The following is a 21,953-nucleotide window of genomic DNA, read 5'->3' on the forward strand; positions in this document are numbered from 1 at the left end:
GGGGGAATGGGGTTGGGGTGGGGGGGTGCAGCGGAATGGGGTTGGGGTGGGGGGGTGCAGCAGAATGGGGTTGGGGTGGGGGGGTGCAGCAGAATGGGGTTGGAGTGGGGGGGTGCAGCGGAGTGGGGTTGGGGTAGGGGGGGTGCAGCGGAATGGGGTTAGGGTAGGGGGGGTGCAGCGGAATGGGGTTAGGGTATGGGGGGTGCAGCGGAATGGGGTTAGGGTAGGGGGGGTGCAGCGGAGTGGGGTCAAAAGCTGCTGATATTGCACCAGCTGTCTGCTACACATCCCAGCACAGAGGTTGCACAGTCTGCATAATGGGCCTTCGATGCGATACAGTCAGCATCCCGCTCTCTCAAAAAGCTACCCACTCCCCAGGGAAAAGTGTCAATGCAGGATGATGGAAAATTGAAACTGAGCTTTGTTGGAGAAATTCAAAACCGAACGAGCGGATTACAAAATTAAAACAGCTGGACGGCTGGAGGAGATGGGGAAACCGACCAGGCGTCGGTTTGTCTGTGAAGACTCACAACAACCGTTTCACACTTGTTTCAAAAAAAAAACATACTTACAAAAGCAGCACCAGCCCTATCACCAAACCGCAAACCTCCCAAGCTAATTTTATGATTATTTCTACATTAGTTATTTCTGCTGGTGATAAAGTCATTATCTTCACTTCAGCATTTGGCAGCCAGATTTCTCAAAGGAGCGGGCGAAACCACAGATGGGCTCTTTTTATTGGACGGTGGCTGTTTCGCCAGAATGGACTCGCCCTTCATCGTCTTCGGAGCAGGTTTGACCGCGTACGGCTGCGCCCGTGGAGACTGCGGGGTCATCGCCTTGGATTGTGGCAGCTTGACCACGGCCAGCGGAGTCCTGGGAGCAGGCGTGGGGCCACGAGGCAGCTTCTGCCCGCTGGATGAAGAAGGGGCCTTTGCGGACGCCTTCTGGATCTTCCCGGCGTGAGGCGAGTCCTTGGTCGCTGCGGGCGCACCCTTCGGGGCGGAGTTCAGCAGGCGGGGAATGGGGGCGGCGTTCGGGAGGGGAGCCTGGGGACCTCTGGCCGGTGTGAGGGGCCTCTTGGGGGCCAACGGAGAGGTCAGGCCGGAGGGCTGCAAGCGTTTCCCTGGGGACTGCGGTGAGCCGGACGCTGGCTGGGTAGCTGAAAACAGGACAGGCTCAACGGGGAAGCGAGGGGTCAACTTTGAGGCGGTGCCAGGATTGGGTGGGCAGAATTTGCCCGCTGGTCTTTGAAAGAGCTCACATGAAGCCTTTGAAGGGGCTTGGTGACGTCTGGGAGAGGGTTGCGTCTCCTTGGTCCTGAGCTGTGCCACACGTTTGGGGAGGCAGGATTGCTTTGCCGGAGATGGTGGATGTTTCGAGGACAGATGTGATGTGGGCACAGTGCACTTGGGGGCCCTGGAGGACGAGTCTGGCCCCGCGCGAGATAAAGGCCTTCCCTCAGCGGCTGCTGGGCGAGACCCCGATTTAGACGGCTGCCCTGGAGAGGAGGGGCACTTGCAGTGGGCATGGGTCGTCTTGGACGTGGACCACGGTGGCACATGGGGAGATCCACGACACGTCGCCAGGGGCTGCACCATCTTGATGGGGGATGGCAAGCTCACAGTCGGAGGCTTGGGGGTTTTTGCCAGGAAGTTCGGGGCTTCAGTAGAATCCTGAGAGATGCCCTTCTCGAACGCCATGATCTTCTCCTCCAGCATAGTGAAGTGCAGCACTCGACAAGGGTCATGTTTCAGAAGAAAGCCCTGAAGAGTGTCCCAGCCACCTCCCACACGCACCATCACATGTTTACCATGCAACATCTGCAAGTAAACATTCGAAAGAGTAAAGTTAATACTCGGCAATATCAATTTCTGGCTCATCCTCCTAACAGCATTTCACCCCATCTGGTACTGTTCACAATCTGCACATAAAACAATAAATAAATGATATTGCCAAATTAGTTATCTAATTTTACGCATTCAGTACCGGGAGTTCCACCTTAGGAGAGGTATCAGGACTTTGAAAAGGATGCAGCGTAAATTCACTGGAGTTATACAAGGAAAGAAAGCTGCTGGTTACAAATGAAGGCCTGATAAAAAGCAGAGGTTTTTAAATCAGGAAAGGTTCACGGAGAATCTGGAAGGATTTCCTCACTGTGTAAGGTCTTTGAGATGGTGAACAATAAAAGGGACTGTTTCCACTCACTGGGGAGTTGATAATGAGGGGGCACAGACTATTATCAGTTAAAGAACAAAGGGGGAGCTTGGGCTCATTTTTAACATGGAGGGTGATTAGAACATGGAAGGTTCTAGATGCCATTGAGGCACAGAAGCTACAACATCAGTTGAAAGAGAATCAGTTAAGTGTTTCGAGAAGGTGGAATATAAAAGGGACATGGGGAAATTGGAATAGAGCAGATAGTTAAGGAGCTAGCTCCAGAACAGGAATAAGGGGGTGACTGACCTCTTCCTGAGCTCTGTAATCCTATGATGGTGCAAGTATAATTCAAGGCCGAGACATAAGAGATTTAAATTCAGCAATTTGCTCCAAGTTAATCCTACTTGGCTTGTGGAACAACAGATACAGCTCACAACAGTGGATTCTCTCTAACACAGCCAAGGTCTTCAGCCCCTCAAACCTGCTCTGTTGTTCAGTTAGACCAACTGTAACTCGATTCCATTTTCTGCCTGGCTCCCTAACATGTACTGCACAAAAATCGAATCAAGCTCCGCTTTGTAAACTCCAGCTGACCCCCTGCACCAACAGTCTGTGGAGGAAGAGAGTCCCAGATTCCCACTGGCGTGGGGAGAAAACACTTCCCGATTTTGGACCTGAACAGCTCTAAACTAATTTTAAGGTCTTGCCCCCTTGTTCTGGTCTCCAGGTCAGCAATGATGTAAATTGATGGTGCAGCAGCATTTGAGAGGCTGAATGACCTCCTCCTGTTCTGATGTAATTAACACGAGTTTCCCCCCGATGGCATACTGTGTAACACTCCTAGCATCCCCCGTCCGGTACCCCTAGGTGTCTCCGAATAGGACCTTCCACTGCTGTTGCTAGGTTACACTTGTGAAGCAGGCAGTTGGAAAACAGATAGAAGGTAGCTGCAGATTAAATCAAAACGCAGGAAATGTGATTTGCTTGTTAGGACTTTAATTAAAGATTGCACGTGGCTGGTGTTGGAGGAGATCAGCACATAGATATTTCATCGCTCCAGTCAACAGCTATCAGGAACCCACAGAGGAAAGCTGACACTTATCAAATCCATGCAAATTGAATTTACTTGTACAGCACTGGTAGCTAACATTGCCTGGCGCTGCGTGTGGCGCACAATGATCACCTCCAACAAGAGAATCTAACCATCGCCGTTTGACATTTGATGGCATTACCAGCGCCGAATTCCCCCACTATCGACATATGATATTACCTTTCACCAGGAACTGAACTGGACCAGCCATATAAATACTGTGGTTACATTTTCTCAGCATCTGCCTTTGACAAGCACCTTAAGAATTTTAGATGTTTCATGACATTGCCTCTATTTCCAGGAATATAGGCCTAGTTACTCAATCTCTCTTTATAGAACAATCCCCTCATCCCAGGAACCGGTCTCGTTGCACTGCCTCTCGGGCAAGTATGTCCTTCCTTTAGGTAAGGAGACAAAGCCAGGCACAGTGCTCCAGCTGTGACCGCACTTATTGCCTTGCCTTTCCATATCAAATTTTTAAGGGGACAATTCATCAAGAGGAAGAGGACATGGAGAGTCTGCAAAGGGAGATAGACAGGTTAACTGAGTGAGCAAAAACTTAACTGATGGCATATAATGTGGGAAAATGTGAGCTTGTTCACTTTGACAGGGAGAATTGGAAAGCAGCACGTTTAAACAGAGAGAGATTGCAGAACTATACGCGACAGAGGGATTTGGGTGTCCTGGTTTATGAATCACAAAAAGTTAACATGCAGGTACAGCATGCGATTAGAAAGGCAAATAGAATGTTATCATTTGTTTATTGAAAGGGGAATGGAGTATAAAAGTATGAAAGTTTTGTTACATTTGTACAGGGTGTAGGTGAGACCACATCTGGAGTACTGTGTATGGTTTTGGTTTCCTTAAGGATTTAATTGCATTAGAAGCAGCTCGGAGAAGATTCGTTTGGCTGATTCCTGGGATGAAGGGATTATCTTATGAGGATAGGGTGGGCCTGTATCCATTGGAGTTTAGAAGAATGAGTGGTGATCTTACTGAAACATACAAGACGCTGAGGGGACTTGACAGAGTGGATGCTGAAAGGATGTTTCTCCTTGTGGGAGAAACTAGGACTAGGGGACACAGTTTAAAAATAAGGGGTGTCTCATTTAAAATGGAGACCAGGAGAAACATTTTTTCTCAAAGGGTCGTTAGACTGCGGAACTCTCCTCCCCAGAGAGCACTGGAAGCTGGGTCATTGAATATTGTTAAGGCTGAGTTAAATGGATTCTTGACTGATGAAGCAGTGAAACGATATAGGGAGCAGACAGGAAAGTAGAGGTGACAATGGGATCTGCCATGATCTGATCAAATGGCAGAGCAGGCTCAAGGGGCTGAATGGCCTACTCCTGCTCAAAATTCATATGTTCGTATGTGAGATCATCCTTTCCAGTTACTAATAAACGGCTGGGGGGGGGGGGGGGGGGGGGGGGTGGTGGTGGTGGGTGGAGGAGGAGGGAGGGGTGGTGCAGGTCAGGATTTTGGGTCTGACTGCACACTGATCTCTCAGCTCCCAGTCTCTGCACCAGAATTTGCACAGAGCTTTCTCCGAGCCAGCCAGATTCACCAGATGGCAAGCACCACTAACCTAGCCATGCCAGTATGGTTCCCTATCGATATCGAATCCACCCCAATTTATGGTGCGGGCAGGTTCAGTGTAAGAAAAGTTGGAGCTATTACTCAACCACTTCCAGTGACATTGAAAGGCCCAAAACACATTTTCAATGGGGCTGTTACATATTTTGCTGGTGCCCAAGTTCAAGCCCATGTCAGGACACGAGCAGGTAATCCATTCAATACTCAGCAGTGCTGTGTGTTCAGAGTTGTGGCCTTTGCTTAAGATGCTTAACCTTATAAACTTGAGCTTTTCCTCTAGATATATGCTTTGGATTAATTGTCTTCAGCCAATCCCTGGCTTCCCCTGACCACCACTGTGCCTTCACCTGCCAAACTTGCCCCACATTAAAGGACCTCGTTATGTATTGAAAATTATATCACCCTCGCCCACAGCTTTGGAAAACTGTAACTTATGCCAAACAGGTTTGTTAACCAATAACTAGATAAGTGAATAGAAGCAATGATACACTGTATCTTTACAATTGTTGCAATAGGTGGCCTGACATTTTGTTGCTGATCATTCACGGAGTCTCTTTCTTGCTCTGTGGTCTATCCGCGATGGATCCAGATGTTCTAATTTTCATAAAGGCAGGTAAGAAAAAAATGTTCGGGACAAAGGGAATTTAAGGATGTGCTTCATGCTCACAAGGAATTGCCAATCAGATTTAAAAAGCTATGGGATGTTTGTATTTAAATTGAATGACCTGATTCCTCCTTCAACTACCTGAATAGACGAACCATCTATGCTCTGTAGCTCGTGTTATCAGACAGCCATATCCTGAGTGGAGCTAGGTTTTTAATCCCACAGATAGAACAAAATCACTACCACGGTACCTTTAGACTAAAAGAACATATACATTCGGCCATTAAAGATCCCAAGGCACTAGTGAGCATTCTGGCCAACATTTTTCCCGGAACAAACACTGCCAAAAAAACAGATTAATAATGTCACTGACCACATTGCTGTTTGTTGAACCTTTTTTTGTGCAAAATGGATACATTATTCTGCTACAGTTGAAAATAATTCAGTATGTTATTATAAATCAGACAGCCAGTTGGTGAAGGGTAGTGCTGAGGTCGATATTTACCTAGTCTTACATTTATTTACAGATTGAAGCGTTACAAGCATATACCACCTAACTCAACGGCACCAGTTTCAAGAAGTGATTCTTCATATATGCTCAAGTGAAACTCCAGTTAACACCCACCAGCTGACTACAATTAAACACACTTAACATTTGACCTGCTCGGAGGCGTCCTGAAAGATGGGTTAGGTGCTATATAAATGAAAAGTCTCTCATTCTTTCAAGTAGCACCACCAGCCCAACAAACCAAGGGCTAATGTTTAGAATTATGCGAGTACCTCACCCCACATTTCACTGTGATCCACAGTTAATTCCTATTTATTTCAGTTCCACACATTCTCAGGAACAAATACTCACCCTGATGAAAAGAATCTTTTCTCCCAGTCGATAACGCCCTTCAGATAAAAACTCAATGGAGAATCGGTGTGAGCATTTACAAGGGGGATCATCTGCAATCGTCTTCACCTGGAAGAACATAATCAGTTTGCTGACAGTAAACAAAATTCTACTATGATCCAGTGAAAAATATTGAGGTAACTGATTTGAAAAAGAGGAGAATAAGTTTGAAGTTCACAGAGTCGCTAACGTAACGGTTATGTTACTGGGCTGGTAATCCAGAGGATTGGATTAATCATCTGGAAATGAACATAAGAACTAGGAGCAGGAGTTGGCAATTCAGCCCCTCAAGCCTGCCCTGCCATTCATTACGATCATGGCTGATCTCATTTCTGCCTCAGCTCCAATTTCCTGCCCTCTCCCCATAACCTTTCAACCCGTTACTAATTAAAAACCTGCCCATCTCCTCCTTCAATTTATTCAGTGTCCCGGCATCCACTGCACTCTGGGGTAGTGAATTCCACAGATTCACGACCCTTTGAGAAAAGTAATTCCTCCTCATCGCTGATTTAAATCTATCACCCCTTAGCCTAAAACTATGGCCTCTCGTTCTAGAAGTGAGAGTTCAAATCCCACCCAAGCAGCTTGGCGAATTTAAATTGTTAATTAAATAAGTCTGGAATAAAAAGTAATTGTGACCATGAAATCACCAAATCGTCGTAAAAACCCATTGGTTCAATAATGGCCTTTAGGGAAGGGAATCTGCCAACCTTATCCAGTCAGGCCCATATGTGACTCCAGACCCACAACAACGCAATAACTCGTAACTGCCCTTTGAAATGGCCTAGAAAGACATTCAGTTGTTTTTTTATTCTTTCATGGGATGTGGGCATCACTGACTGGATCAGCATTTATTTCCCATCCCCAATTGCCCTTGAGGTGGTGGTGGTGGTGAGCTGCCTTCTTGAACTGCTGCAGCCCATGTGGTGTAGGTACACCCACAGTGCTGTTAGGGAGGGAGTTCCAGGATTTTGACCCAGCGACAGTGAAGGAACGGCGATATATTTCCAAGTCAGGATGATGTGCAACTTGGAGGGGAACTTCCAGGTGGTGGTGTTCCCATCTATCTGCTGCCCTTGTCCTTCTAGATGATAGCAGACGTGGGGTTGGAATGTGCTGTCTAAGGAGCCTTGGTGAATTCCTGCAGTGCATCTTGTAGTAGATGGTACACACTGCTGCTACTGTGTGTCAGTTGGGGAGGGTGTGAATGTTTGTGGATGTGGTGTCAAACAAGCGGGCTGCTTTGTGCTGCATGGTGTCAAGCTTCGAGTGTTGGTGGAGCTGCACTCATCCAGGCAAATGAAGAGTATTCCATCATACTCCTAACATCTCCAACAAGAGAGAACCTAACCCTTGATGTTCAATGGCATTACCATCACTGAATCCCCCACTATCAACATCCTGGAGGTTACCATTGACCAGAAACTGAACTTGTCATATAAATACTGTGGCTATAAGAGCAGGTCAAAGGTTAGGAACCCTGTGATGAGAAACTCACCCCCTGACTGCCCAAAGCTGGTTCAAGAAGGCAGCTTACCACCACCACCACCTTCTCAAGGGCAGCAGGGATGGGCAATAAGTGCTGACCCAGCCAGTAACACCCACATTCCATGAATGAATAAAAAGATGTCAATTTGCTAAAGGTATGGACCAAATGTAAAATGACATCATTTAGCTTCAAAATGATAATGTTGAGGGTCAGAGATTTCTGTAACATTTCCAACACACACCAATGGCAGGTGGTAAAAGTGGGGGAGATTCATGATCAGCCATGGGATGGAAAGGAAATTGAAGCCCCTACCATCACTATCCATAGCTACTTCACAGTGTGCAAAAGTGCAGATTGGCACAGCAACTCAGATTCCTTGTGGGGGGGAGTGGGGGGAGTGGAGAGGGGTGGGGGGTGCGGTCCAGTTGACTGAACAGCCTGTGTGAATCTGTTTGCTGCGCTCAGCATGGGATTGTTCTCCTGAGAACAAAGGAGAGGTTAAGGGCAGATTTAATAGATTGTTCAAAATTAAGTGGGTTTATGACAGAGTTGATATGGAGAAACTGCAACCAGAGGACACAGGTTTAAGATAGTTGGCAAAAGAACCAGAGAGGGAGATGAGGTTTTTCTTATTAATACACAGCGAGCTGTGATCTGCAATGCGCTGCCTGAAAGGGCGGTGGAAGCAAACTCAATAGCAACTATGGAAAGTGGAATTGAATAAATGGGGGAAGAGCAGGGAAGTGGGACTAATTCTTTCAAAAGCTAGTACAAGGGTTATGGGCTAAATGGCCTCACTCTGTGCTGTATGATCTACTACAGGCTCAGGCATAACGAGGAAAGCTGCAGTGGAGAAAGCTATAGGAACCACACATCCAAAGTTACTTGATCCTTCTGGACACGCTACACACATGTCACATTGGCAAGACACGCAGACAGAACCAGAGTTGGGGAAAATCAACTTGGAGCAGGTCACAGATTTTCAGTAAATAATTCAATTTAGTCAATTAATTGTACTTCCCAAGGTCTTTGATGTAAACTTGAAACTTTCAGAATCACAGGATTGTCACAGCACAGGAGGCCATTCGGCCTGCCCTGTCTGTGCTGGCTCTCTGAATGAGCAATGCACCAAGTGCCACTCCCCCACCTTCTCTCCAGAGTCCTGCACATTCTTCCTTTTCAGGTAATAATCCAATTCCTTCTTAAGTGCTTCGATTGAATTTGCCTCCACCGCACTCTTAGGCAGTGCGTTCCAGATCCTAACCACTCGCTGCGTGTAAGTGTTATTCCTCACGTCACCATTGCTTCTTTTGCTTATCAACTTAATTTTTTTCCCCTCTGGTTCTCGATCCTTTCACGAGTGGGAACAGTTTCTCCCTATCGACTCTGTCCAGACCCCTCATGATTTTGAGCACCTCCATCAGATCTCTCCTCAACCTTCTCTTCTCCAGGGAAAACAGTCCCAACTCCTTTAATCTGTCTACCCAAGTGAAGTTCCTCATTCCTGGAACCATTCTCATGAATCTTTTCCGCACCCTCGCTAATGCATTCAGACCTTCCTTAAAGTGTGGCACCCAGAACGAGGTGCAATAGGCCAGATTCAGGCACCTTTAAAATTCAGGTTTCATTTATAATAAACAAACAACAGATAGAGATTAAGACCAACTTACGGCTTGGTGAAGCTCTTTGTTGCGACAACATGGTTTTGTACTTTCTACCGGAATCAGCTGTTCAGAAGTGGTCAACAGCGTTTCCTCAAGTTCAATCTCCTTCTCCAGTTTTACCAACACTGGAGGTTCCACACCATACCTGCAAATTCAAATTAAAGACAAAATAAACCAGCACTCCTGAATATTAGAACGCCAATTAAAAGGATAGGAATCCCTCCATAAACTGGCTGAAAACGTCCAATTACATAGAAAATACAGCCCACAAACAGGCCATTCAGCCCAACTGGTCCATGCTGGTGTTTCGGTCTGCTTTCTACTGTCATCAAAACCTCTGCTGCCCATGACCAAACTCGTTCACCCATCACACTTTTGCATGATTTCCTTTGGCTCCTGAGCTGACAACATCCCGATTTTAAAACTTTATACTTTCTTTTCAAATGGTCCCCCCCTTCTCTGTAATCTCCTCTTGCCCTGCAGCTCTCCCAAGAACTCTGTGCTCCTCCAATTCTGCATGTAAACTTGAAACTTTCAGAATGACAGGATTGTCACAGCACAGGTGGCCATTCGGCCTGCCCTGTCTGTGCTGGCTCTCTGAATGAGCAATGCACCAAGTGCCACTCCCCCACCTTCTCTCCAGAGTCCTGATTCCTGATTTTAATCGCTCCACCGTTGGTGGCCATGCTTTCAGCTGCCTGGACCCAAAACCCTGGAATTCTCTCCATAAAGCATTTTACCTTTATTGCACTCCTGTCATTTAAAAAAAAAATTTTTTCACGGGATGCAAGTGTCACTGGCAAAGCCAGCATTTGTTGCCCATCTTAATCGCCTTTGGACCGAGTGGCTTGCCAGGCCATTTCAGAGGGCAGTTAAGTCAACCATAGCTGTGGGTCTCGAGTCACACGTAGGCCAGACCAGGTTAAGGACAGCAGATTTCTCCCAATAACGGGCATTTGTGAACCAGATGCTCCTGTGAAGTGCCTTGCGATGTTATGCTGTTAACTCTACAAGTTTTGTCAATATGTCAAAAAATCTAGCATTAATCAGTTCTCATTGTAAATTCCCTTGTCCACATTTATAATGGGAATTGCCTTAACAAACTTGTCATGTTGTAATGGCAACCTCCCGCCTCTAGGTGCTGCAGTGACTGCCACTGGTGAGAGGTTGTAACTGCAGCGTGACAAGTCGTTAAGTGTATTTTATAAAGTCAGAACTTCCAATTTTAAAATGGGGTCTGAATTTTGTCGCTGCGCTCCAGTCCAGTTATTCTCTGCCAGGGCACCATAATATCCCTTTAGTGGGGGAAAGCTGCTGCCTTGACCTCATTACCGCTAATTTCTTTTTGCTGCGTGTGTCCCGTTTGTTGCACTGCGCGGTCCCTTTAAGATTATTGCCCAGCCTCGCACATGGACATCTTAAAGAGAACTTCTGAAGAAGAGTCGACTCTAAACGTTAACTCTGGCCCTCTCTCTCTCTCTCCACAGCTGCTGTCAGGCCTGTTGAGTTTTTCCAGCAATTTTTGTTTTTGTCTTAAAAAGAGAAGTGTTTGTGCATGAGCTGCGTGGTACATACCAGAGAGCGGCACAGACATGCATCTCAGAGGGAACATTGGTACGTACCCAATCTGCGTCTATATGTGACTCTAGCCCCCACACCAACACTTAACCCAATGACGAGGGTGATGTCGAATTACTGCCAGTCGGCAGTTCAGGAAAGGGCAACAAATACAGGCTTTGCCATTGGCGCCCATCCTCACTTCAAAACTTCAAGGGTATAATGCTCTTGACCACTTGTGCAACCCTTGAACGATACTGGGGCTAAAAGGGTTACATTACAAGGACAGGCTGCACAGGCTAGGTTTGGATTCCCTCGTGTGCAGAAGATTAAAGGGGTGCAGGTCTACAGGAAAAAAGATAGAGGAGTGACACCGGGTAAATTGTTCTAGTGGAGGGCCGAATGGTCTCCTTCTGTGCATTAACTATTCTATGACTGCATCCAATTTTTAAAATTTATTCTTTCATGGAACGTGGGTGACACTGGCAAGACCAGCATTTGCTACCCATCCCTAATTGCCCTTGAACTGTGTGGCTTGCTAGGCCATTTCAGAGGGTAGTTAAGAGTCAACCACATTGCTGTGAAACTGGAGTTACATGTAGGCCAGACCATGTAAGGATGGCAGATTTCCTTCCCTAAAGGACATGAGTGAAAAAAATAGATTTTTGCGACAAGTGATGATAGTTACATGGTCACCGTTTTTTTCCCACTTTTTATTAACTGAATTCAGCCGCCGTGGTGGGATTTGAACCCGTGTCCCCAGAGCATTAGCCTGGACCTCTGGATTACTAATCCAGTGACATTACCACTATACCACAGTCTCCCCCAGTTGAGACGTTTAAGAGAATTGATAGGGTAGGTCGGTGGATCGAGAGAAACTTCCCTTTGTGGGGGGAGTGGGGAGAGAGAGTGCGGTTGGAAGTGCAGAACAAGGGGCAAGGGGACAGAGCCTTGGAATGAAAGCCAGGCTGTTCAGGGGCGAAATCAGGCATCACTTCTTCACACAAAGGCTGCCAGAAATCTGGAAAATTCTCTCCCAAAGAGCTGCTGCGAACACAAGAAGATAAGTAGGCCCCTCAGGCCTGTTCTACCATTCATTATGATCGCAACCAAATTCCTACATTCTGTTCCATCCCAATAATTCCTAGATTCCATTAATATTCAGAAATCTATCAATCAATCTCCAACTTGAGGCTGGCAGTCAATTGGAGATTTAAAAATTGAGATTGATATTATCTTTGCTGACCAAACATCTAAGGGTGATGGAAACAAGGTGGGTAAATGGAATGCTACAAGTATGAGGTTTAGAAGATTATGTTTTGGGATTGCATCTTTAAATTTTGGGTACATGAAGACTGCCTGACAGTAAGACTGGGTGGATTGATTGTTAGAGATCAAAGGAAGGCTTGGATTGTTTTACTGAGAAGGTGATGCAAGGTATTTACACTGGGAGACAATGGTGGCGTTCTCTGGGTTTGCAATGAGTAGACACAGTACCCCAAGTCTCAGAAAAGTGCTATAGGTATTGGGTTGTAAACAGTTGTGCTGCAAACTGTCCATTTACTTATAAGATGAAAGACAGCCAGAATCAAAGATAAGTCAACCTGAATGCAACATTAATGTATTTCACATTGCCACAGGGAAAAGGAAGCCATTTTTTGAGATCAGGTTACAGGCTTCCCAACAAATCAATGAACATCACAGATGGACTTTTTGTGTGGTCAGCAGAAAGAGGCTACTTAGCTTTGTGAGCTACCACAGCCCAATGCAGGAGGGGGATGGTCTCTAGTCGAAAACACACACCCTGAAGCATTCTAAGGATTCCAGGAGATATGGCCAGGGGAAAGAAGTGTCACTGAAACAAGCTTTACTGCTGGTGGTGGGTTTAAGAAACACTCCAAAAAAATATGAGGAGAGGACTTAGAGATGGTCATTCCAAGTTACTACTCAGTGAAACAGGGATATGAGAATCCATTGGAAGTTGGGAGCAACAGTAAGAAGTATAAAAAAAGGTGAGAAGTATAAACGGGAAATGGTCCTCTGGAGTTTAAAGAATAAGTTGTCTACAAAAATAAAGCTGTTTAGTTATAAGTGTTTTTAGTCATTTGTTACAGTAAAAATTTTAAAACATGAAGTCTCAACCTCATTCTTTCAGCTGCTGACTGGAAGTTCAAATTCTTTTTTTTTTATAAATGTCATCGGTCTCTACAGGAATCATAACAGGATTTAAAAACTGAATCGTGGAAGAGGTTTCTCCTGATCCCATGTGTTCCAAACTTTTGGCAGATCGACTACCTGTAATAATAAATGTGATCACACTTACCGAGACACAATTCGCCCGATTTCAAGAAGACATAGACACACCTGTCGGGGTTGTTTGTGCAAAACTGGAAAAAAAAGGATAAGAGAACGTAAGCGGATATCCATTAAAAACACCATTAAATGTAGGGTTCACCTGTTTGGGGATGTCTGTGCAGCATGGTGCAACAACAGAATGATATGAAGCTCTTTGATAGGTAGAGGAGATTTACCTGAACAGTTCCAGGGAGTATGGATTATGCTTACACACACAGTAGCAGCAGTGTGTACCATCTACAAGATGCACTGCAGCAACTAGCCAAGGATCCTTATGCAGCACCTTTCAAACCCACAACCTTTACCATGTAGAAGGACAAAGGCAGCAGACACATGGGAACACAACCACCTGGAAGTTCCCCTCCAAGTCACTCACCATCCTGACTTGGAAATATGTCATCGTTCCTTCACTGTCGCTGGATCAAAATCCTGGAACTCCCTCCCTAACAGCACTGTGGGTGTACCTACACCACATGGACTACAGCGGTTCAAGAAGGCAGCTCACCACCATCTTCTCAGGGGCAACTAGGGATGGGCAATAAATGCTGGCCTAGCTAACAATGTCCACATTCTGTGAAAGAATAAAAGTGGTTGGGGCTGTTCTCCTTGGAGCAGAGGAGGTTGAGGGGAGATTTGGTAGAGGTGCACAAAATTAAGACAGGTTTAGATCAGGCGGACAAGGAAAAACCGTTTCCGTTAGCTGATGGGACAAGGATTTGGGGGAACGCAGGTTTAAGGTATTGGGCAAGTAGTGCAGGGGGACTGCGAGGAAGAACATTTTCTTACGCAGTGAGTGGCAATGATGTGGAATGGCTGCCCACGAGGGTGGTGGAAGCAGAGATAATGATTTCAAAAGGAAATCATTTGGGCACTTGAGGGAAATGAAGCTGCTGGGTTAAGGGGTTAGAGTGGGGGTTGGAACCCTTTTTTTTTTATAAAAAGAAATTCATTTACAGGGTGTGGGCGTCGCTGACCAGGCCGGCATTTATTGCCCAGCCCTAAGTGCCCTTGAGAAAGGTGGTGGTGGGACTAACTGGATTGTTCTACAGGGAGCTGGCATTGTCTTGATGGGCCAATTGGCCTCCTCCTGTGATTAACGACTATGACCTCAAGGCTCATGTGTCCATGCAGTTTTGCCACGCTGGAATTGCTCTCATTCCTGAATCAAACTTAGGATTTTAGATATTTTACTGAGAGCAGTTAAGCCAAGCACTCGATTAGTCAACACATGGATTGCATTTTGGGTGAAATATTGTAGGAGGCAAGCAGAAAACTGGCAAGGGAAAAACAACAAAAAAATAAATAAAAAGAGGCACTGTTGAAAACATCACATGTAAAATGGGTCTGGCTCTCAACACAAAATGATCTCCAAAAATCCAGAAACTAGCAATTTTGCTCTGATTACCACAGGGCAGCAGAGAGTGGGCAGTGCAAAGTTATCACACGAATGCAAAATGAGGTTCCAACTCGGTGAAGCGGCAACACAGGATTGCACGTAGTGCTAAACTGTAGGAGCAGCACGCTCCAGGCAGAGCTAAGTGAGTCCACAGCTAACGGATCCAAACAAAGCTCTGCAGTCCCCTGCCAGATCCAGTCACGAATGGTGGTGAACAACTCAACAGCCAACGGGAAGAGACGGTGCCAAAAATGTCCCCACATCCCTAATGCTGGGGAAGACCAGCACATCAGTGTAAAAGACTAGGCTGAAACATTCACAGCCATCTTCATCCAGTAAGTGCCAAGCCAACAGGGGGCACAGGGGAGAGGGGGCAGGGGGCACAATATACTTTATATACTCTACTTTATATCTAACTACATACCGAACAAAAACTGAGTGCGCTCAAGGTGACTGAACGTCTGGAAAAGAAGTGTTGCATTTGGGATGACTCATGTAAAGGTCAGACAGTAATTCCTAAATACGCATCTGTACACGGAATGGTTACACTTAATAGTCAGCAGACTACAGCAAAAGAACCAGAGTTGGCAATGTGGAAAGAATTTTTTTGATGCAGTGTTGTCATCTGGAATACACTCTGCCTGAGGGGATGAGGGAAGCAGATCGAATAGTAACTTTCAAAAGGGAATTAGATACATACTTAATGGTAAAAACATTTACAGGGCTTTGGGGAAAGAGCAGGGGGAGTGAGATTGTTTGGATTAGTTCAAAGATCTGGCACATGTATAAAGGGCTGAATGGCCTCCTTTAGTACTGTATCACTCTGATTTTGTTGGTACAAGTCAGAAAACGCAACAGCATTGAAAACAGAAAGTGCTGGAAAAACTCAGCAGCTCTGACAGCATCTGTGATGAGAGAAACAGAGTTAACGTTTCGAGTCCGTATGACTGTTCTTCAGAGCTGAAGAGAGGTAGAAATGCGATGGATTTTATACTTCCCCATCCACCACTACTCTCCTCCGTCTGGCTGAATTTGTTCTCACACTGAACAATTTCTCCTTAAACTCCTCTCACTTCCTCCAAATAAAAGGTGTGGCTATGGGTACCCGCATGGGCCCCAGCTATGCCTGTCTCTTTATGGGGTATGTGGAACATTCCTTATTCCAGTCCTACTCCGGCCCCCTTCCACAACTCTTTCTCCGGTACATCGATGATTACTTCGGTGCTGCTTCATGTTCTCGTCGGGACTTGGAAAAATTTATTAATTTTGCTTCCAATCTCCACCCCTCCATCATTTTTACGTGGTCCATCTCTGACACTTCTCTTCCCTTCCTTGACCTCTCTGTCTCAATCTCTGGTGATAGACTGTCCACCAATATCCATTACAAGCCTACCGACTCCCACAGCTACCTCGACTACAGCTCCTCACACCCCGCTTCCTGTAAGGACTCCATCCCATTCTCTCAGTTCCTTTGCCTCCGTCGCATCTGTTCCGATGATGCTACATTCAAAAACAGTTCCTCTGACATGTCCTCCTTCTTCCTTAACCGAGGTTTTCCACCCACGGTGGTTGACAGGGCCCTCAACCATGTCCAGCCCATCCGCCCTCATGCCTTCTCCTCCCTCCCAGAAAAATGATAGGGTCCCCCTTGTCCTCACTTATCACCCCACCAGCCTCCGCATTCAAAGGATCATCCTCCGCCATTTCCGCCAACTCCAGCAAGATGCCACCACCAACCCATCTTCCCTTCACCCCTCCTGGTGGCATTCTGTAGGGATCGTTCCCTCCGGGACACCCTGGTCCACTCCTCCATCACCCCTACTCCTCAACCCCCAGCTATGGCACCACCCCATGCCCACACAAAAGATGTAACACCTGCCCCTTCACTTCCTCTCTCCTCACCATCCAAGGGCCCAATCACTCCTTTCAAGTGAAGCAGCATTTCACGCGTTTCCCCCAACTTAGTCTACAGCATTCGTTGCTCCTAATGTGGTCTCCTCTACATTGGAGAGACCAAACGTAAACTGGGCGACCACTTTGCAGAACACCTGCAGTCTGTCCGCAAGAATGACCCAAACCTCCCTGTCGCTTCCATTTTAACACTCCACCCTGCTCTCTTGCCCACATGTCCGTCCTTGGCTTGCTGCATTGTTCCAGTGAAGCTCAACACAAACTGGAGGAACAGCACCTCATCTTCCGACTAGGCACTTTACAGCCTTCCGGACTGAATATTGAATTCAACAACTTTAGGTCCTGAACTCCCTCCTCCATCCTCACCCCATTTCTGTTTCTTCCCCCTTCCTTTTGTTTTTTCCAATAAATTATATAGATTTTTCTTTTCCCACCTATTCCCATTATTTTTAATTATTTTAAAATCTTTTCTGCTCCCCCCACCCCCACTAGAGCTGTACCTTGAGTGCCCTACCATCCATTCTTAATTAGCACATCCGTTTAGATATATATCACCAACTTCAACACCTGTGTTCTTTTGTCTGTGACATCTTTTGATGAACTGCTTCTATCACTGCTTGTTTGTCCCTACAACCACACTACCCCCCTCCACTTCTCTCCACCCACCCACCCCCACACACACACACCCCCACACACACCCCCACACACACCCACACACACACCCACACACACACCCACACACACACACACACACACACACACACACACACACACACACACACACACACACACACACACACACACACACACACACACACACACACACACACACACACACACACACACACACACAGGAAGCAGGGTGTGAGGAGCTGTAGTCCAGGTAGTTGTGGGAGTCGAAGGTCTTGTAATGAATATTGGTGGACAGTACATCACCAGAAATGGAGACAGAAAAGTCAAGGAAGGGAAGGGAAGTGTCGGAGATGGACCATGTACAGGTGATAGAGGGGTGGAAACTGGAAGCAAAATTTATGAATTTTTCCAGGTTCAGACGACAGCATGAAGCAGCACCGAAACAGTCATCAATGTACTGGAAAGAGTTGTGGTACGGGACCCCGAGCAGGACTGGAACAAGGATGCTTCACATAGCCCACAAAAAGACAAGTGAAACTGGAGCCCATGCTAGTACCCAGAACCACACCTTTTATTTGGATGAAGTGAGACAAATTAAAGGGAAATTGTTCAGTGAGGGAACAAGTTCAACCACGCGGAAGAGAGTGGTGGTGGATGAGGATTGTTCGGGCCTCTGTTCTTGGAAGAAGTGGAGAAGCCTCAGACTGTCCTGGTGGGGGATGGAGGTGTAGAGGGATTGGACGTCCAGAGTGAAGAGACGATAGGGTCAGGAAGCTAGAAACTGTTAAAATGACATAGGGTGTCAGAGGAATCATGAATGTAGATAGAAAGAGCCTGGATAAGGGGAGAGAGAATGGAGTCAAGATACGAAGAAATGAGTTCTGGGGGGCAGGAATAGGCTGACATGATGGGTCTACCGGTACAGTCCTGTTTGTATATTTTGGTAAGGAGGTAGAAGCAGGTTGTGCCCAACACATTTCAGCTCTTTAAGAAGAGTCATACAGATTCGAAACGTTAACTCTGTTTCTCTCTCCACAGATGCTGCCAGACCTGCTGAGTTTTTCTAGCATTTTCTGTTTTCATTTCAGATTTCCACCATCTGCAGATCTTACTTTTACTTTAGCGTTTTAAAGAGAGGGTAGATAAACACAGAAAGGAATAGAAGGATACAGTGATGGGGTTAGCTAACAGCAGAGAGTATTTCTATGCTGTACATTCTATGGAAATCATCACAACTCCGTCTTAATGCTGCTCAGTTCTTAGCATCTCACACACGCAGGGCAGGTAGGAAGGTGAAGCTGAGACCACAGTCAGATCAGCTATGATCATATTGAATGGCACAGCAAGCTCAAAGGAAGGAAGGGAGGAAAAAAATGAATAAAGAGAAATGAAGTAAAATAAGTAACAAGACAATAAACATTAAAATTTTGAGACAGAAAGGCACACAAAGAATGAGGAAACTGCGCAAAAATAAAACTTAAAAATAAAATATGAAAAATACTTGCATTTATATAGCGCTTTTCACAACCTCGGTGTCCCCAAGCACCTTACACCCAGTGAGGTACTTTCAAAGTGTCAGTCTTGTAACAGTGGAAACGTGGCATTTTGCATTCAGCAAGATCACTACCACCTTGTTTTGCTCTGCACAATCGTGTCAGTCATTCAGCTATTCCTGCTCACCATCCTATCATACATCTCTATCCCTTTTGCTTTCTCCATGCTTTCACCCCCCCTTTCCCTGCCTCCACTGTTCGTTCCTTGTGGATCTGGTGCTGACGAAAGGTCATCAGCCTGAATCGTTGGTTCTCCACAGGTACTGCCTGACTGCACGAGCGTTTCTAGCATTTTTTAATTCCGGATTTTCCACATCTGCAGCATTTTGCTGTTGATTCAATGTTGAGCTCAGATCGAACCTGCTTAAAGCCTAAAAAGATAACATTAGGTGTACAGCAAATGCGGCTACATTAGATCAATGACACTGCTTTCCAAACCCACGACCTCTACCATCTGGTAGGACAAGGGCTGCAGACACGTGAACACCACCACCTGGAAGATCCCCTCCAAGTCACACACCATCCTGACTTGGAAATATATCGGCCGTTCCTTCACTGTCGCTGGGTCAAAATCCTGGAACTCCCTCCCTAACAGCACAGTGGGTGTATCTACACCACATGGACTGCAGCGGTTCAAGAAGGCAGCTCAGCACCACCTTCTCAAGGGGTAGTTAGGGATGGGCAATAGATGCTGGGCTTGCCAGCAATGGCCACATCCTGAGCATGAATACACTAGAAATAAGTTGCAGCACTATCACTTCAATGCATACTCGAGTTATCAAAAGTGCTTCCAACAAATTATGGAAATGACTAATTTGCCTATTATAGTCACAATGAAATCTCACAGCAGCATCTCTCTCATGTGGGGAATTAATTTTCACCATTTATTGTTTGCAAGATTATACCAGGAACTGGAAACAAAAAAACACACAACCCATTTATCCCAGCCTTCAGCTTGTTAAACAATTGGGTGTTAGCACCAGCCTTTTTGGTTGCTTTTTTGCTGCTAATGGGATGTTGGCCTTTATCTAAAAAGGAGCCAGAATACAAAGGGGAGGAAGTGATGCTTCTGTTGTACAAAAGCCTTTAGTCGGGCCCCATCTGGAGTAACTATGTTCAGTCCGGGACACTGCACCTCTGGAAAGATGGACTGGGCCGCGGAAGCGCAGATTCACCAGGATGATAAATCAAAGCAAAATACTGCAGATGCTGGAAACCTGAAATAAAAACAGAAGATGCTGGAAAAGCTCAGCAGGTCTGGCAGCATCCGCGGAGAGAGAAACAGAGTTAACGTTTCGAGTCTGTGTGACTTCTTCAGGGTTCCGAGCTTCAGAACTCTGAGGAAGAGTCAGACGGACTCGAAACTTTAACCCTGTTTCTCTCTCCACACTTGCTGCCAGACCTGCTGAGTTTTTCCGGCATTTTCTGTTTATGTTTCACCGGGATGGTACCAGGTCTTAGCCAGTCGAATCAAGGGCAGGTTGCAAAGCTTAGCTTGTATTTCTTTGAAGTTTGAGGGTGATTAGATTGAGTTGTTTAAAATATTAAAAGAATTTCACAAGGTAGATGGAGGGAAGCTATTTCCTCTGGAGGGCCGAATCAAAAACAAGGGGGCATAATCTATACAATATTATAACAAGGGGGAAGACTGTGGTGTAGTTGTAATGTCACTGGACCAGTAATCCAGAGGTCCAAGCTAAGGCTCTGGAGAGACAGGTTCAAATCTCACATGGCGGCCGGTGGAATTTAAAAATTACATACGATCATATGAATTAAAAAATTCAATTAATAAAATCTGGAATTGGCCTAGTCTTAGTAATGGCGAAACTATCGCTGATTGCCTTAAAAACCCATCTGGTTCTAAAACTAATGCCCTTTAGGGAAGGAAATCTGCTGTCCTTGCCTGCCCTGGGCTATATGTGACCCCAGGGTCATGGCTATGTGGTTGACTCTGAACTACCTTCTGAAACGGGGCCTGGGCAATAAATGGCTGGCCTTGCCAGCAATGCAAACATCCCATGAATGAATACATTGTAAAAAAAAAATCTAAAAATTGGAACTATCGTAGGCTGCTCAGGAGTGAAATCAGGAAGCACTTCTTCAAACAACAGGCACCCTCTGTCCCCTGAAGGCTGTGGATGCTTTGGTGGGGGGGGGGGGGCGCGGGGTGGTCATCAATAGGAATTTAAGACGAGTTGGGGTTAGGGTATCGTTGGAGCAGATTGAGGGGCTAAATGGCCTCCTTCTGTTCCTACATTCCTTTCCTCCCACACAGGAGTATAGCTGTCACACTCGGACTCATCAGAAGCAGGTTTTATTCATTCCTTTTTTGTCGTCACCCACTGGTCACCACTTCAGTGGTGCTCTTTGTTCTACATGTCAGGCAGAAGAAAGCAGCACTGAATGGAGGGGACACATTGCACCCTTTATAAAGGCTCTGGTGCAAAGGGTGACCTTCCATTTTCTGGAAAGGATAGGTCCAGTTTGCCCTTTCAAAATGCAACTCTCGAACGCCCACTGTCTTAGGAGATTGACAGCCCTCCCCTCCCCCGCGCTCTGCAAACATTGCAGCATTGTAATGGCCCAAAAAAGTCCATCATGCTGCTCCGGCAACTAAGCCCTTTGATTCCGATTACAAAACACAGAGAGAGGGCTGACCTGGGAAAGAATTTAATCCAACATCAAGGGTCACAAAATAAGGGCGCACGTGAATGGAGTTATTCAGCAAGGACCCCGTGGTCAGACGGTCGACGAGGAACCAACCGGGAGCACGGTAGACGAGGGCTTTCTCCACGCAGGAGATGAAAATTAAAAAAGGATAAAGCAACAACTTGCATTTACATATCGCCTTTAAAGCCGAGTAACATCAAGGTTTTTCCCACAGATGTGATCAGATGAAAGTCAATATTAGGAGTAAGGTCTTTTGTCCCCATTTCTTTCATGTGGGATGTGGGCGTCACTGGCAGGGTCAGTTATTTGTTGCCCATCCCTAATTGCCCTTGAACTGAGTGGCTCGCTCAGCCATTTCAGAGCGCAGTTAAGAGTCA

General features: G+C 46.1%; 1 protein-coding gene across 3 annotated transcripts in view; it reads right to left on the reverse strand.

The window, feature by feature from the left end:
• Positions 1–204: 204 nt before the first annotated feature.
• The window catches only part of gas2l3 (growth arrest-specific 2 like 3), a 53,039-nt gene continuing 31,290 nt past the window's right edge, over positions 205–21,953 (reverse strand). For all 3 annotated transcript variants that reach the window (XM_041216016.1, XM_041216014.1, XM_041216015.1), the window contains 4 exons: positions 13,382–13,445; positions 9,508–9,646; positions 6,310–6,417; positions 205–1,823 (listed from right to left, as the gene is read on the reverse strand). In XM_041216016.1, the coding sequence (XP_041071950.1) occupies positions 678–1,823; positions 6,310–6,417; positions 9,508–9,646; positions 13,382–13,445 (1,457 nt within the window). In that variant the 3' untranslated portion in view covers positions 205–677. The remainder of the gene's footprint in view (positions 1,824–6,309; positions 6,418–9,507; positions 9,647–13,381; positions 13,446–21,953) is intronic.

Source organism: Carcharodon carcharias, chromosome 21 (genome assembly GCF_017639515.1).
Source record: "Carcharodon carcharias isolate sCarCar2 chromosome 21, sCarCar2.pri, whole genome shotgun sequence".
Lineage (NCBI taxonomy): Eukaryota > Metazoa > Chordata > Chondrichthyes > Lamniformes > Lamnidae > Carcharodon > Carcharodon carcharias.